The 16,484-nt window shown below is 49.8% G+C and overlaps 2 protein-coding genes across 6 annotated transcripts in view; both read right to left on the reverse strand.

Moving 5' to 3' along the window:
• The window catches only part of TTLL4 (tubulin tyrosine ligase like 4), a 26,323-nt gene extending 9,845 nt beyond the window's left edge, over positions 1-16,478 (reverse strand). For 4 of the 5 annotated variants that reach the window (XR_001859575.1, XR_001859577.1, XM_017726926.1 and 1 more), the window contains exons 1-10: positions 8,955-16,478; positions 8,168-8,277; positions 7,676-7,739; positions 5,597-5,721; positions 5,093-5,203; positions 4,115-4,191; positions 3,277-3,471; positions 3,111-3,193; positions 1,890-2,018; positions 1,147-1,269 (exon numbers count right to left, since the gene is read on the reverse strand). Coding sequence is in view for 3 of the 5 variants with exons in the window: in XM_017726926.1 (XP_017582415.1) it covers positions 1,147-1,269; positions 1,890-2,018; positions 3,111-3,193; positions 3,277-3,471; positions 4,115-4,191; positions 5,093-5,203; positions 5,597-5,721; positions 7,676-7,739; positions 8,168-8,277; positions 8,955-10,210 (2,273 nt within the window). In the remaining 2 variants the exon portion in view is untranslated. The remainder of the gene's footprint in view (positions 1-1,146; positions 1,270-1,889; positions 2,019-3,110; positions 3,194-3,276; positions 3,472-4,114; positions 4,192-5,092; positions 5,204-5,596; positions 5,722-7,675; positions 7,740-8,167; positions 8,278-8,954) is intronic. The other variant, XM_008628858.2, reaches the window with a different exon arrangement.
• The window catches only part of STK36 (serine/threonine kinase 36), a 17,149-nt gene continuing 13,215 nt past the window's right edge, over positions 12,551-16,484 (reverse strand). Inside the window, exon 27 of the mRNA XM_017727168.1 lies at positions 12,551-12,587. Within this exon, the coding sequence (XP_017582657.1) occupies positions 12,551-12,587 (37 nt within the window). The remainder of the gene's footprint in view (positions 12,588-16,484) is intronic.

A 16,484-nucleotide genomic window follows, 5' to 3' on the forward strand; every position in this document is an offset into this window, starting at 1 on the left:
AACAAGACCCCAAAAATGTTTTAGCTAAAGCCACTTCACTGGGGCTTCAGGGATGAAAAACATTTCTGAAAAATGAGGGTAACAAGATGGTATGGGGGAGCATCTATGCTTTTACAGGAGTTTCCCACACCACACTGAGTGCTGCAAGCTACCCTGCCACTGAGCCAAGGATGCTCAGATATTTCTCAAGTGAGACCATGTGGCTAATGGCCAGGAATCCAAAGGTCACGCTTCCTGCATACAAGATGGAGTGGATTACAGCCACACTTCTTTAACATAGGAGCAGCCAGCTTTGACTGCATGCAAGTATGGAAAACCCACACAATCCCACCCCCACGCAATTATGACTGCTGAGAAGCAGCAGACCCTGCTAAAAGTCCCAGTGGAGGAAGAGACCACTGTGTAGCAAGTCCAGGTCTAAGCAAACTGACCACAGCAAAACACCTTCTTCAATTCCCCTTGAAGTGCAGCAGCCCTGCCCAGGCTGAGAACTGAGAACTCTATCCTGCACTATTTTTAAAAGGGTTCAAACACCACCATGGAATCAGAGACAAGTTCCTGGGGCTTGCATCCATTCACCCATGGGACAGCAAGGAATGGGAACTCCTGCAAGATTGCAGCCCTCCTCCCAAGGGCTTAGAAATGGCACCACTGCTCCTATTCCCACCAAGTAGCACATAAATTAACAGTTCTGAACCAGGGCTGTCCCCTTCTCTGCCTCCACAGAGAAGTCAAGAGTGAGATGGGCAGAAACTCCCATCTAGCCAATTTAAGCATCACCCATTCAATTTCTAACAAAAACCAATCAGATTCTGCTTTAACCACATCCCATCACCCCCACCATAGGGGAAGGGGATGAATGAGCAGAGATGAGTGCAGCGTTGGAAGCAGGGAACAGCACAGACATAGGCAGGATGAACAGCAACTACAGCTCAAGCAGCAGTGGACAGGATGAGTCACAAGCCAAGGAGACCATCTGGATTCCATTGACACTAACTCATGCTAAAATCACTCTGCTCTTTCAGTTTCCCAAATGGGAGCTGATGTTACAGAAAGCAAGTTCAAGTTTTGGGTAAGAATACGGAAGAAAGTCTGACTTAACACTAAATAGAAAGAGCTACCTTGTACCCTAAAAGCAGCACCTACCATTTGTGTCCCTGACAAGCAGTCTCATCCGAGTTGGACTTGTACTCTGTGTTTTTCTTATTCACACTGTAGTTGGTCAAGTGCATGAACTTGTTGCTGAGGCTGTCCATTGAGGAAGAGTACCTGGTGGAGGCAAGAGGAGCACAAGCAGTCCAAGACTGAAGTGGCTGTCCCCAGGGCCATGAGGCAGGCAGACTCTTTCCTCATCTCAGACCACTCTCAGCCACTCACCAGCCCTGCTGCCTGGAGCTCTCTGTCCCCACAGGCTCAGAGCTAATGGAACAAATCATGGGACAGAACAGGCTGCCTTAGGACAGCGGAATGCAATCCCACCCTCACAGTATGTCCTCAAGAAATAAAAGCCAGAGCATCAATGAGCGGAAGCCCTGACGGAACTGCAGCAGCCTGAGGCAATACAATAAAAACTGGAAGAAACATCTCAGTTTCTGGTGTGCCAGCTTTTAAGCAGAATGAAGCACAATGTATTTCAAGAACTGCTTCACACTGAGCTGATCTTTCATTGGGAAGGTTGGAGGTAGGCAGCATCATCTCACATTCCCTTTCAAAAGTCACCTGCAGCGACCCCGTGTGTTTCCATGCTGCTTCTTAAGCAAGGAAGATACAGCTTTAAGCATCACCCTTATAGGGGATGACTCCCTCCTGCCCTGGCCAAAGCAGGTATCACAGCCACAGATGCCTCAGGGCCAAGGCAGCCCCCAGCACCGATCTCCCGCACAACCTACTTGCAGCTGGCAAAGCGAACCAATCCATCCTTGAACAGGTAGACCCTAAGGGGATCATAGCAAGTGACGTAAACATAGAGCCTCAGGTCAAACTTCTTCCCGCCAATGAGGTAGGGTTTGTGCAGGTATCTGCAGAGGGAAGTAAGCACATAAGGGTTATGATTTCCATATGCAGGAACATCTCTAACCCCCAACTCAGAAGGCCTGGCAAAACGAGGGATTGATGCAGAAGCCTTTTTGGACAGTATTTCCAAGTTAATCACATCACAGATAAAATGAGGGAAGGAGCAGCTCTCCCATTCACGAGGAGTTCCTGCAGCACATAAACAATGTTTCCTTCTGCTCGGTTCCATTTTGAAGAGATGTTTTTCAGTTCTAAGGCACAGTAGCTTTTCCACACCCACAACACTGATCTCAACATTCAAGAACATCTAAAACATGCAGTACACCACAGATGGTTTTGTACAGTGAGCAGAAACAGTTGGATATTTTAATTCAAACCATTTGATTATTCATCCCAGAAGTTCATGATTTTCCATAGGGAAGTTTATCTCTTTGCACGGAAAGTGGACAGGGAGAACAAACAAGCAAACACAGCAGTTCCCTGTCTGCCAAACACTGCAGTTTTCCTGCCCTCACAAGAATCTTCCCAGAAAGCAACCTCAAACCAAGATGAACTATTCCACTTTTCTGCAGAAGGGGAAGGAGATTGAGAACTCTTGTTATTTCAAGAAAATCCTTTGGCTATCATCTACACGCACTGAGGCTCTTACTGAACCATTCTAACTTGCATAAGAACAAATCTTTGACAACTGCCACCTCTTCCCTGGGGCTTCTCTTCCCACTCTGCTTGTGTGAACTGGATAAGGTTTGTCTCCAAACATGCCAAATCCCAGAGTACGGAGCAGTGGGAGCTGGATCACGGCAGAGCTGAAGCTGTTCACCTGCCAGACAGAAGCTCCAAAAAGCTCATGAAACCAATTGTGTCTGAGACCTCAAATATATATATGCAGAGACAGCAGCAATCCAGTAAGCCCAGCTGCAGCTGACAGAGCCAAACTTTCAGCAGCAGGACACCCAGACAGTCTACAGAGAAGTCTCCAGATGCAAATCAGGTACTTCTGCTTTGCCACAGAGCAGCAGGGGCCCAGAACTGGCCAGAGATACAAGACACTAAGAGGTCTCAGGCTGTGTGTCAACCTTGGTTTTATATTCACTCACCTCTGTACTAGCAGTGGTCTCCTTTTGGGTAGCTGGCTCCATTTGTGGATGACCTGAATACCAATGCCTCTTGCTGATGCTGGCTGCAAAACACAAACAAGAAAGGATCAGATTATCTCCCCACACCTACAAGAAGACAGAGGATTGAGCTCTGCTTTACACTTACTGGTTTCACAATCCATTTCTGTCGGCTAGCTCCCTCCTCCCATGCTTTCCTGAGTAATTTGATGTCCTGGGGCAGGATGAAGGATTGAGGGAAGAAATTAAACTCCTTTTTCCCACAGCGAGCCTGCATCTTCAACAGGTTGCGCCACAGACGGTCCTTCCTTCCAATTTGAAATGAACCAGGGAAGTGGTTTAGCTAGAAAGGAACACAGATGCTATGAGATCTCTCTGCTTCCCCAACTCCTTGTCCACCCCTTCCTGCTCCCTGGGCAGAGGATACATCCTTTTTTAATACAGTGCAGAGTGACACTCTTTGTTCCCCTCTCAAGATTGCACTCAAACTGATTCCACCTACTCCTGAAGTTTGCAGGGACAAACCACATAGTTTAGAGCATCACAGCTCTCCAGAACAGGCATGTACTTGTTACAGATACCAAGCCTTTGGTCCCTTGCAGGTTCCTCAAGCCATGAGCCACACCTGACTGTTCTGTGATCTGAGTAAGGTACATGCCCTTCGCTGCACTGGCAGGAAGGGCACTGTCCCTACCCCTCAGTTCTGCCAGAAGAAGGGCTGTGTTAAGCAGCAACAACTGAATTTAGAGGAAGCTCACAAAAACCCCCACAATTTGGCCACAGCCTCAGTCTGTACAAGAACCATCCTCACAGCAGAGATACTCATCCAGCTATGCCTGTCTCTTGGACTCCTCTCCCAGTTCTGGAAGGGATACTGCAGGGACAGCCTGCACAGCTAACACCTGGCCCTGAGGAGAGGGGCACCCAAATTGCTTCCAACACACTCTCCATGCACATGAAGGAGGTCAGCTCAAAACATCCCCTACCTTTTGGTGTTCCTTGATGGCTTTGAAGCCGGGGGATTTCATGTGGTGGCCCCAGCAACCCAGCCAGTCATTGCTTTCTGCAGGAAAAACAGAAAAGTCAGTGACCGAGTACCCTGCCACCCATAATGCCCTCTCAACCCACAGCACTCCATCTCCTTGGGCTAGCAGAAGTGTGCCAAGGATGCTGTACAGCACTCATACTCACTACTGCAAAGCTGCCAAAGCAAGGGCTGTGAGTGGCATCCAGTAAACCAAGTGGGTGATATCCTTGCAAATATACCATTGCAAGGACCTGAAGAGGCACAAGGTCAAAGGAATGCCTTTAATTCCCCAGCATCATGACTTCTCTGCTTTATAGCTGGCAAATGAAGCAGTTGGCTAATGAATGCTGCACTGCAGAGGGACATGTAGGATGTCAAAACTTCTTAGGACTTCCTCTGCCCTCCATGTCTCATTATACCCCTAAAATAGTCTGTGCAGAGGTCTACTGATACATGCAGGAGTCCCATAAATACTTCCAGGAGATAACATTCCAGAGTATGGATCACAGCTGCAAATGCTCAGCACTTCTCCCACACATATCTTCAGTGACAAGAGTCCCAGCCCTGAGAACTCTGGCTATGGTCGGAGAAGATGACTTCCTCCTCAGGACATGGGGACAAGGAGCAGCAGTGCTGGGCCTGGCAGTAGATAAGGACCAGCCTCCTCAGAGTGGCAAGCCAGAACAAAACTGCTTCACACCTGCATCAGCTCCTAACAGCCCAGGAGCAAGTTCTTGTGGTCTATGCCAGGGACAAGCCAAGAGGCAGATCAGGCCCTGACCTTGAATACTACAGGTCAGACAGGCAAAAATGTGAACCCAACATCCTGCAGTGCCCAGCCTGTATTGCTTCTGCTTTGTTCTTCACAAGCACTCTGCCTTCTTGTGCCCATGGGCTGGAGACAAGGAAGGATGCAATGTTGCCTCCCCCAACTTACTTTTGCTAACTCTGAAGTGGGACCTGCCAATGGTTTGCTTCACTATGTTAGGCGTGACTCTGCACATTTTCCATCGCAGCAGCTTCCTCTGCTCCCAAGGTAGCTTTTCCACTAGGAAGGCAAAAAGTTAAAGACTGAAGGAAAACAAACACAATACTTGGATTTCCTACAGCTGCAAAATTCTTATAGTTTGCCACACACGGACCAGGCCTGTAGACAAGGGTGTGTAGCCCCCATTCCAGAACCATCATGGAGCAGAAGACTGCACAGATGGGGAAGATCCAGGACACTGGAACATTTAGTGGCAGCCTGAGTCATGCTCCAGACAATGGAAGCAGCACAGTTTACTCCAGTCATTTGGATCTCACAGTAGTGCTGGATCTCCTCACGGGAAGGGTTAAGGGCAGCCACTGCCAGCCTGCTCCAGGCTGTGTGCTGGCACCACTTACTCCCTAATAACGGGCTTGCCACTCTCACCCTATGCGACAACAGACCCTGGCTCACCTGTCTCATCCCGAGTACTGAAGTAGATAGTTGGAGGCACATTAGGGAATAAACTGCAGACAAGAGCTGGTTTGAGCACTTTGTCTTGAGCCTCAGCAGGCTCAGCCAGGCATTCGATGCAATTCCTAGGAAAGATGAAGCAGTAGCAGCAGGCTAAAAGTGAAAAGTAACAAAGGAAGGGGGAAGCTGGAAGGAGCCTTAATCTGGGTATCAGGAATTTGCACCATTGTTGCAATGTGGTGCAAGCAATGGGCACTAAGGTCAGTAACTCGGTCTGCAGCAATGAGGGGGTGAGCCTGCAATGAATGCACATGCCAAGTAACCACTCTGGGGTTTGTGATTTTCTGGGGCAAGGAGTGGAGTTTTTTATGTGACAAACCCTGTAACCTTGTCCAAGGGAACAGGGGGTGGAGATCATAATACATATGATTTAATTGCAATCCTCATGATTTTGCTGTGTTGCAGGGAAGAGGGATGGAGTTTTACCAATTGTACGTACACCTTACCACAGCAAGCCCCAATACCTGGAAGGAGGGGTAGAATTTGTAATGTTTCTATTAAAGTTGTGATAATGTGAAAAGTAGAGTTTGCAATGAACGTATACTGAAATAAATGCCACTGCAGCCAGTGGAAGGAGCCACACCAGAGCAATCCACTAAGGAACAAAGAGCAGCGAAAGAAAAGGAACTACAACACATTATCCCCAATCTCACAGGCCACCCCTTGCCTCACTGAAGGGACTGAGTGTAGCCTGTGGCAAAAGGGTTGCAGACCATGATAGGGGAAGAAGAGGTGTTTTCTTGAAGTCCTTGGTTGTTTTTTTCCCTTTCCAGTACTGAAATCAGTAAGTAAAACTTTGTTAATTGGCAAAGGATTGTATTTGTTAACATTCTCTGGCACAAAACTGGTTTTGTCCACAACAAACTGAAGGCAGGAGACAGCTGCAAAGGTTTCAAGCCCAGGCCCACACACAGCCTGCACAAAGAAGTGGTCAACATCCCTCTGTCCTTGCTGCAAGAGGCATTTGGCCCAAGCACTGCTTCCCCCAGAGGCCAACCAGACACATCCTGCCAGAAACAGCTGCTGGGCCAGTTTGCATCATCTCAGCAGGACTTTCACAACCACATGTGCACACCCAGAGCCCTGTAGCACCCTAAGGCTCAACATTTGCTCACAGAAAGCCTTGCTTGCCTCCCAGATTAGCGATGACACGATGGGAAGCAGCAAGTTGTCAGACAGACAACAAAGCCTGAGGCAGCCCTGGTGCAAGACCAGCTCCCACTGCTAGATGGGCAAAAAGAGGTCCAACAAAGGCCAGCCAAGAGTCAGGAAGGAAGGGCTCAGATGACCGCAGGCTGACCAATCCTCCCAAAAGATTCTCCCAAAAGCTACAGAAAAACCCAGGCTTCAGTACTTGTTTCTAGGATGCTATGCTGAGACACAAAACTCCAAGGAGCTTTTGCAATCTCTGGCCCAGGACACCTCCACTCTGCTTCATCTGCCAGGCAATGACTTTGCAAGAGTACAATTTAATCCAGTAAACCTAACTGAGCAACTGGAAGTGCCAGTGAAATTAAGACCCCTGTTTTGCTGAAGTAGATGCACCCTTAGCACTTTACAGGCTGCTGCCTGTAGCAAGAGAGGTAGTTCTAGTCTGCAGGGTAGTAAGAAAACTCACTTTGGCTGGGACATCTGTTCCTACCTTCAGTCCTTTACCCCACATGCTACCGTCTCCTCTGTCACCATGGAGGGCAAAGATGACGGAATCACAGAATATGCTGATTTGGAAGGGACCCACAAGCATCATCGAGTCCAACTCCCTGCCCTGCACAGGGTCATGCCCAAGAATCACACCATGTGCCTGAGAGCATTGTCCAAATGTTTTCTGAACTGTCAGGCTTGGTGCTGTGACCACTTCCAAAGAAGCCTGTTCCAGTGCCCAGCCACCCTTTGGGTGAAGAATCTTTTTCTAACAGCCAGTCTAAACCTCCCTTGACACAACTTCAGGCCATTCCCTCAGGTCCTGGGACAAGTCTGCACAAATATGCCAAGCTCAATGCACTGTTTACAGCTACTAACCTGGATACAGGAGTCACAGAGCCACTGGATGACTCATCAGCATCAGAGGAAGCATCCGAGTCACCTGCAGGAGTGAACAAATTCAAGTTTTGTCTCCATGAGGAGTGAATGCACACAGAGTTAGGGAGGGAAGAGAGAAAACAAATGCTCCAGGGGAAAGAACGTTCCAAATGCCCCAAATCCTTGGATCCTGGCTTTTGCCCACCAACTGGTGTCATAAAAAACAGGGAAGGGAGCAGAGCTGACAGCCCTGCACTGAGAGGAGATGGGTAAGTTCTGGAGAAGGACAGTGGTGAGCCCTAGCTTGCTCCCCAAAGGAACCGATTCAGCTCCTCCTTGCTGTTACAGCACTTTTGGGTTCAGCACATTCTGAAATGACAGCATGAATGTAAGACAGGAGGGCAGCTGTGCTCACCCCCAGCTCCCAGACAGCTCCTGCACTCCCCACATTGAGGCATGGAGCACAGCCTTCCCTGGGGAACCAGCACTCACTGTCCTCATACTCCTCTTGACTGCAGCTCTCATCCAGGCCATCAGGAAGTTCTTCCTCTGCTTCATCATGGGGATGGCTCGGCTCCAGCAGTGACTTCTCAGCAGTAGCACTGGGACAAAGGACATCACATCAAAGGGAATGCCACATGGTTTCTGGGGCCAAAAACCCAGTAGCCCATGAGGCAGCATGAGATAATGTGGGCAGGGGAATGAGGGCACTGTCCTCTCCAGTGCTGAGAGCACTCACCCCAAGCTAGCAAGATGGAGAGGCCCCAGACCATGCTGACAAGGAACGTGTTCCAGAGCAGCTAGAAAGAAGAGGAACAAGGGCACCCTTCTCCCAGCAGGAGAGCAGGAGTTCCACATCCTCACACCCTCCCTATCCTCTATTAGCTGTGGTCTTTTATGAACCCATGTCTCTGACTAGGAAGGCCTGGCTCAACAGCAGGCTTCATTCAACACATGTGCAAAGCTTACCACTGCAGGCAGGGCCCCCTGACTGAGGAGAACAAACTAGAAATCCCACACAGCAATTCCATGCTGTGGTTGAAGGCAAAGGTGGAATGCCTTAGAGCCATCCTGAGTGCCTGCGTCAAGCTGGGGATTGCAGGAAGGCAACCCACCTACCAGGATGCAGCAGCTGGGTTTTGCTCATGGACACAGCCCATGGTTATCCTTATGGCCACCCCGTATTGCCCACAGTGCTTCCTCTCCCAACACATGCAAACACAACCACCAGCCCAGCACATCCTGCCATAACCTCCCTCCTCCTCCTGCCTCTACTTACTTAAGCTTTCCTGGGACCACAGCCTGGGCCTGCTTCTCCTCTTTCTCCAGTTGGATGGTGGACACCTGTGCTGCCACTTCAGAGATGGCAGACGAGTGCAAAGGCTCTGTTTTCACCACCCGGTCCCCAGCACACTGAGGGCTCAGCACGCCCACGGGACGGCAGCCAGTGCTGCAGTCGGGAGCGCCAGCACCCGAGGCCAAGGAATGGGGGCTGATCTGCTTAGTGTGGGCAATGGCCCCACAGGTGCCTGTAAGGCTCGAGTTACTGTTAAGGCGATGGCTCCCCAGCTCCAAGTTCAGGGGAGTGATGCTTTCTTTCCGGGTGATCTGCGCTCCGACATGCTGCCTCCTCCTGCTGTTCCAGTTGGACAGGCTGCCCACATTCATAAGGCCAGAACTTTCGACTTGGCACCCAAAGCCTTTGCCTGTGGCAGCCTGACTAGGTAGCTGCTGCACAGCCTTCAAGAGGCTCTTCTCCGGTTCTTTCTCTTTTGAGCTGTGAAGTCTCCCCTTAGCGTCCTCCCACGAGCACTGATCCTTCCTGAGGATCACACTGCTTGGAACAGGGGTAAGGGAGGGGATTGTGTTTTGTTCTGACACAAGGTTGCCGTTCATCACTGCTCTGTTGATCAGGCTGCTAGGGAAGTTGTCTCTAGTGTCCCCAGTGTCCCCAGAGTGGGACTGTGAAGCAGCAGGAAAACTCCGCGTGTTTTCCACCTTTTTAATCTTCAGTGACTGCAGAAAAGGCACTTTAGCACTGCTTGGCCGTAGGAAGGAGCTGTTACTGAGCACTGGTCTACAGGAGCTGGCAGCCTGCTGACCTGAGCTGAGGGCAGAGCCTTTGACCCCAGCCCCAGGACGCTCCTCTGCCAGCAGGCAGGGCTCCATCAGCATGGAAGACATCACCCTTCCCGTGACAGAGCCAGTGTCTGGAGGGCTGCAGAGGATGTCTTCAGTGGGCTGCACATGGCATAGCGATGGTGAACGCAAGAAGCAGGATTGCTGCAGAGGGATCCCCGAGGGCAGCAGCATGCGATCCTGGAAAGCACTCACATATCTCTTCTCTGAATTCCAGACGGGTTTTGCCTGCTGCTGAGCGAGCCGCCAGGTCCAGCACAGTTGAGGTCTTTCTGCCAGAAGGGTGCCTGATGCCAGCCCAATGCTCTTCTGCTGTTTGGGGCCCAGATTAGCATGGTCTGGTCCTGCAGACGCCATGTAGAGCCATAGCACGTGAGGTACAAGCACATCAGTCATCTACAGAAGCATCTCTGCTGGTCTGAAACAAGAGGACAGCATGAAAGACACTGTTGCCCTATCAGGGCACAGCACCCAGCCCAATGCCACATGAGGAAAGCAGGGTGAGCTGCTTTTCCTGCAGGATGAAAAACACATCTCCCATCTACTGAGCTCACCAAGAGCCTCCTAAGACCAAGTAAAAGAACAGCTGGCATCTCACATGAAACCAGAGGATGCAAAGAAAAATGTAGAGAGGGCCATCTGCAGGAAAGCTTGTACCCTGTAAACACATGGGGCTGCCTGACTACCAGCCAGGGCCATGGGGTAGCAGCCCCAGCACAGTAGCCCTGTCTGCAACAAGAGGCTGCCTGCCTGGGACCCACTCCTACAGGTCTGTGTCTCTGACATCAGCCTCCCGACTCACCACAAGCCCCAAAACATCTGCTTATTTTTTGTCCCTGCTCCTTAAAGCTTCAGCTCATAACATTACACAACTAGGCAAGAACCTCAGCCCCTGCTTTTAAAAGGAGCATTTTTTTGTAGAAAAGCTCAGTGAGGGCTAAGGGCATCCTGTAAAGCCCAGGACTGAAAAGGCAGCAAGCAGCAAATGCAGCGCTGTTCTAACATCAACACCTCGGTTTCCAGCAGAGACTGGCACTACTGTGCACATACATTTCTCCCCACTGCAGTCCTACAGAAAAGCCTCCTGCAAGGAGCAAACTGGCAGACCACAGAGCTGCAGATATAAGTGTCCTGAATCCTCCTAGAATGAACTATTGCACCATACCTGCAACATCCTCTTGCCTGAGGAGAAGGGAAAAGAGAAAACAAACCACAAGCCAGTTATTGCTTTAACACATGCCTAGAGGGCCCCTGGATACAGCTGCGATAGGAATTTGTATTCCAAGCAGGCTGGCTGGTTCTTCCACCTTCTAGCTCTCACATTCTTGCATGTTTAAAAAAAAAAAAAAAGGTATAAAAAGAAGGATAAGGAGTGCATCAACCATCACACTCTCGCTTTTCTTGCAATACACATACGCACTCCTTTCTCACCTGAAAGACAAGCCTCAGATGCAGTAGTTAAAGTGTAGCTTGGAGACCCTGAGGTTGCTCTGTAGCACCATGACAGCAGCTCACACCACCACAGGGCTGGGTCAGACAGACCTACACCTGCCAGATCTTCTCAATCTGTGAATCAGCTCCAGTCTCATGTGCCCCAGAACAGCACATACCAGGTCAGCAGCATCCCAGCCAGAGGATGTAGGAGATGGAACATCCCATGCAGGATCCCATAGGAGCTACACATTCTCAAGGAGAGCTGCTACCCTGCCAAGCTCTGCAAGGAAATATGGAAGGTGCCAAGTCCACTCCATGCCCATAGGGCTGCATTGCTTGTTAGTGCTTGTACAGTCAAGCTGAGAACTCCTGATGAGGACAGGACACCTGCATCCAAGTGGGAGCTGCAGCCCAGAGGGGCTCCAATCTCCAGGGAAGAGAATCTCACAACTGAGATGTACAACACTATTCCACTGCTACCCAGTCTGCCCCCAGCAGCAAACCTGGCTGTGTTGTGACATTCACAGTGATTAGCACAGAGTGAAGAACTGTGGCTCAGATGCCACCACCTGCCCAGCTCAAATTTCCACCAGTAAACAAGGGAGCAAAGCTTGGCTTCCACACACTGCCCCTCAGATGCACCCAGCTCCCAAGCGCACTCAGACCACAAAGTGACCCTAGCACACCAGTGAACGGAGGTGTTAAAGAGCAAATTAAAATTCAAGGAGAATGAAAGTGTTCCTGCCTAGAGAGTCTGTCACTGTGGCATCACATGTGCTGCCAGCTTGGCCATCGCCTGCACTGTCACCCAGCAGTGAATGACCTTGCAAAACTGGCCTGCAGTGAAAGCCATCTGTACCTCATCTCCACCCGGCTTTACAGCTATCAGTGGATCATCCTGCTGTAAAAATAAAAGCGATGTGGCCTAATGAAGCTGTAACAAGGGCTGTGAATCTTACAGTCAGCTTATACACAGGCGTGAAAATGCCAGCAGAAGCCCTGTGTGACCCCGATCAGGAGTAAGTAACAACGGTAGCACAGATGTGACTGACACAGACACGGGGGTACTGCTGACAACTGTGGCTGCCAGGGTGGAGGTCTGGCCATGGCACGGCCTTAGCTAACACTGCCTGAAAACCAGCCCCGCAGTAGCAGACAAGAATGTGCTGAGCTTGCCTCTCTCTGGAGCAGTTTTGTCATGGAGTTGCAGAAGCGTCTGGGCCAGCACAGGGGAGGGGTGTGCTGGAAGCAGCAGCTGCATAAGAAAGTGGTAGGGCCTTTAGTACAGCTTTCAGTTAAGGACTAGGCTGGCCAACAGCTAGTCATCACCCCTGTTTCCCTGTGGAGACACAGGAGCTCAGAGATAGGGGCAGAAGGGGCAGGAAGGATGAAAGGAAGATGCCCCCACAAGGGGCAGGTCAGGATGCATCCAGACTGGCAGCACCAGCCCATACTGCCTGTCCTTCCCACCATTCACCCTTCTGTCCCACCTCCTGCATGCCAGCACAGCCAACTCTAATGTCCACCTGAAAAGTGTCTCCCATCCTTACTGCAAGGACAGCTTGACAAAGCAGCTGCTGAGCATCCAGGAGATGGAGGGAGGCACCTTCACATGCCAGGCTGCGGTCACAATAGGACAGCAGCTGCCACATCTCTGTGGCTCTGGGCAGGAACAACATCACCTGCCCCACAGTAAATCCCTGCTGGTTACCAGTCAGGGAAGTCTTCCCTTTATCTTTAATTCAGTTGGAGTTTTGGGATGGATAAAGGTCACAGCTTGATGCAATCCCTAGTTCTGCCAATCCAACCCTACGACAAAGGAGCTGGAGTCTGTTCTGCATCTCACAATGGAAATAAAACTACACTCTTGAAATTTTATTGTAGAAATGTGAGCTAGGAAAAGCCCTGGGTGAACTGGCCAGGCTGGAATTCAAACCCAACCCAGTAATTAATGGATCTTGGCTTGGACTTACTGACACACAATACAGAGGCCAAAGCTGCCACTGTTGGAGTGACTGTACAGCTGCACTTGCTTACAATGATTCTGCCAGCACCTTCTATTGCCACACAGGTTGCTCACAAATGTTGGGACATCAGCTGGAGCGCTGCCACAGCCTGTACAAATGTCACGTCACAAGTGCATAGGACCAACACATGCCCCAGCCTCTGTGCACCCCAGGAGCATCAGTCAAAATCCTTTCTTCCAGCCCGAGCCCTGCTGCAGCATGTGCTCCTCCAATGGCAGCGTGGCAGCTCCTCACAGTCCTCTCCCAAACAGGAAAGGACAAGACCTTAAGAGCCCAGATATGCACATCATCCCACTGTTAAAGGAGTTTGGCTGGGGAGGTTATTTTAAACGAAGCTTGGTGACACACTTAAAATAACAAGAGCTTGTAAATGCATGCACCCCAAGCTGACCTGATAATGTGCTGTGAGTCACACGCAGCCCAAAGGAGGAGAGGTTAGACAACTGCAATTGCTATTGTTTTCTATGCCATTGCAAGGTGCATATTCTGTTTTGACAATTAAAAAGGATAACATTTTTTTCTAAATGAGACCTGAGTTCACACCAAGTTCCTCAGTTGCAGCTCTGGGACTTTTGATTAAAGCTTGAACAAGCAAGTTAACAACAACGCAAAACACAGGTTTTAAAACAATATACATTTCAAAATAAGCGTTTGTATCCCTTCAAAAAATTTAAAACTTTGAACAAGATTAACAACATTGATCTGAAACCGAGTGCCTAAAGCTGCTCCAACAGCTGGTAGCTAGGTACAAACTTGTGTTTCAACAGCATATTCAACTTGTGTTTCCACCCCCCTTCCTCCCCTACAGCAGCTCCAAGAAACAAGTGGCCTCAGCCGCAGTCACACACCATGCCAAAGCAGTGCCTGAGGCTACCAGCAAGTACAAGCTGAAGAGCAGAGGGTGTTGCTGGCCACAAGTTGTTCATGAGGACAAGACAGCTCAGAGACAGCTTAGCTACCACAGAAATGCTGTTGGTGCAACAGCCTGGTGTGCCGCTTTGCCACAGTTAAGCATCACTGCTCCCTCTCACCTCCAGTGTCATCCTTGCAGAACCACATTCTGTGTGCAAATCCAGAGGATGATAATCAATTTCTGTCCTAATCAAGACACCAAGTTTTTCTTGGCCACTTAGGTCAAAAAAAAAAAAAAAAATACCAGTGAGAAATCAACCTCTGTGAGGATGCATCAGCAAATTCCACTTCATCCCAGGATTACATTTGTGCCAGGGTTGCTCATTTCCATTCAATAGCTGTGTGCTGAACTCCACTCCACACTGAACAGAGAAAGTATGAGAAGTGTACGGCTGCCCAAAGAGACCCTTTATGTAAGCAGAGCACTGCCCTGCAAGAGAAAGAGAGTAGCTCCTTGTGTGCTCCCCTTCCCAAGGCGGAGGCAGACCTCAGGGACAACAGGATGCTGGACCAAGCCATGGGAGAGCTGGAATCGAGCCACCACCTCACCCTGTGCTGCAGCAAATGCCTCCCTCCATGCACACACACAGGGTGGGCTGGGGACTGAAGGGTCATGTGTTTGACTTCACAAGGGACTTCCCCACCACTCTAAGGGCATTGAAGCACCGTTGCCAGACTAGGCGAGGAACTCTGGCATAGTTAGGCAGAAAATCCAGGACTGCAGCTTGAGTGCACCAGGGACACCTACAATAAAGGGCTGGCTCAGTGCTCACCCCAGGAGAGCTGTGACCAGACAGTGCAGGGGCCACAGCAAAGGGCAAAGAGCATGGAGTCCCTATTGCTATCAAAGGATATAAACTTTTCTCCCTGGCAGATTCCCCAGGCCCTGAAGCAGACATGCTGCATAGTGACAGCAGACCATGCAGCTCTGTTTCCTCAGCAGTGAAGCTGGCAAGTGCCTGCCCTTCCTCCCACACCTGATTTATACTTTTTCATCACATGGGCTACAGAAGCAGTCCTACTGCAGCATAAACGAGAGTAGAGAAACAAGTCTGGGTAAAAAGCAACAAGCTAAACCATGAGGTGTTTAACAGCCTTTCATCAAGGAGGTCTACAGCCCATTCCTGGAGATCCAAACTGAAGGGACAGCATTTTCAATTGAGCTTCATGATGGAAGAAAAGGTACCGGAGAATTACATGGCAAGACCGGGGAAGAGTTTGGCCACCAGTGTAGGAACTGAGGGCAGTCAGCACAGCTCCATCTGGTCTTAGCAGGCTGGCCTTTAGTAGAAAAATTAAAAAGTGGAAGATTTGGAGTGAGTGAAACAACTATAAGACATCAACACATAGCAAGGAGACAAGAATTACCCAATTAGTTCAAAACACATAAATTCTTAGTCCATCCTCTGTTCTTAATACATTTTACTGAAATATATCTGCAATTGGAAGAAAAGGTTCCCAGGTTTGTCCTTCAGTATGTGCTGATGACTCTTCCATGTCTTGACAGGGCTGGGAAAAATTCTTCTGAAGGCACTGCAAAACCCTCACTCCATACAGCAATCTCTCAGAGCTCAGGAGTGGAGAAGAAACAGAGATTCAAGGTGAGAAGCTGCCAAATACTCCCAGACTTGATGTATGGCAGGAACCTGGGAAATGTCAAGGAGTGGCACCCAGCCAGGCTGACACAGCAGCCAAAGCCCCCAGCCTGTGTCAGTGATCTGACATCTCCACGCAGGCACTGTTATCTGGGGATGGTGACATTTGTCCCCTCAGCTCCTCTTCGAAATGTGATCCCTGCTGTGCTGAGGACCCGACAACTGAGGTGTGGAAGGGGGCAATTGTGATCAATGAACTTTGCCTAACACGAAACAACTGCAGCAAGAGAGCAACAAAAGGACAAATGCTACTATCTGCTGGGTACAAACAGTAAGAATCATGGAAATACTATTCTATAAAACTATAATACGGCCAAAAATCCACTGTAAATTCCCCCAAACTATCCAAGAGTCACAAGACATCATCTGCCCATTCTGTGAGGAGCACACCACAATGAGAAAGACAAGCCTCATCTCAGGGAGTCATGTAGGCAGGGTTTTGATGTGGAGCTGAGGGGCTGAACTGACTCCCATGAGACATCCACAGCCCAGCTGTGAAGGGAGACAGGAGGCTGGTACAGTGCCACAGGGCTTCCCCATGCCTTCACTCCTCATTCCCTGCCCAAACCTGGAGCCATTCAGGAAATAGTCCAGGCTTGTCTCAACTCAGCTCTGCCTTCCACCTTTCAGACTCATCGGCTC

Source organism: Corvus brachyrhynchos, unplaced genomic scaffold (assembly GCF_000691975.1).
Source record: "Corvus brachyrhynchos isolate BGI_N302 unplaced genomic scaffold, ASM69197v1 scaffold490, whole genome shotgun sequence".
NCBI classification, from domain to species: domain Eukaryota; kingdom Metazoa; phylum Chordata; class Aves; order Passeriformes; family Corvidae; genus Corvus; species Corvus brachyrhynchos.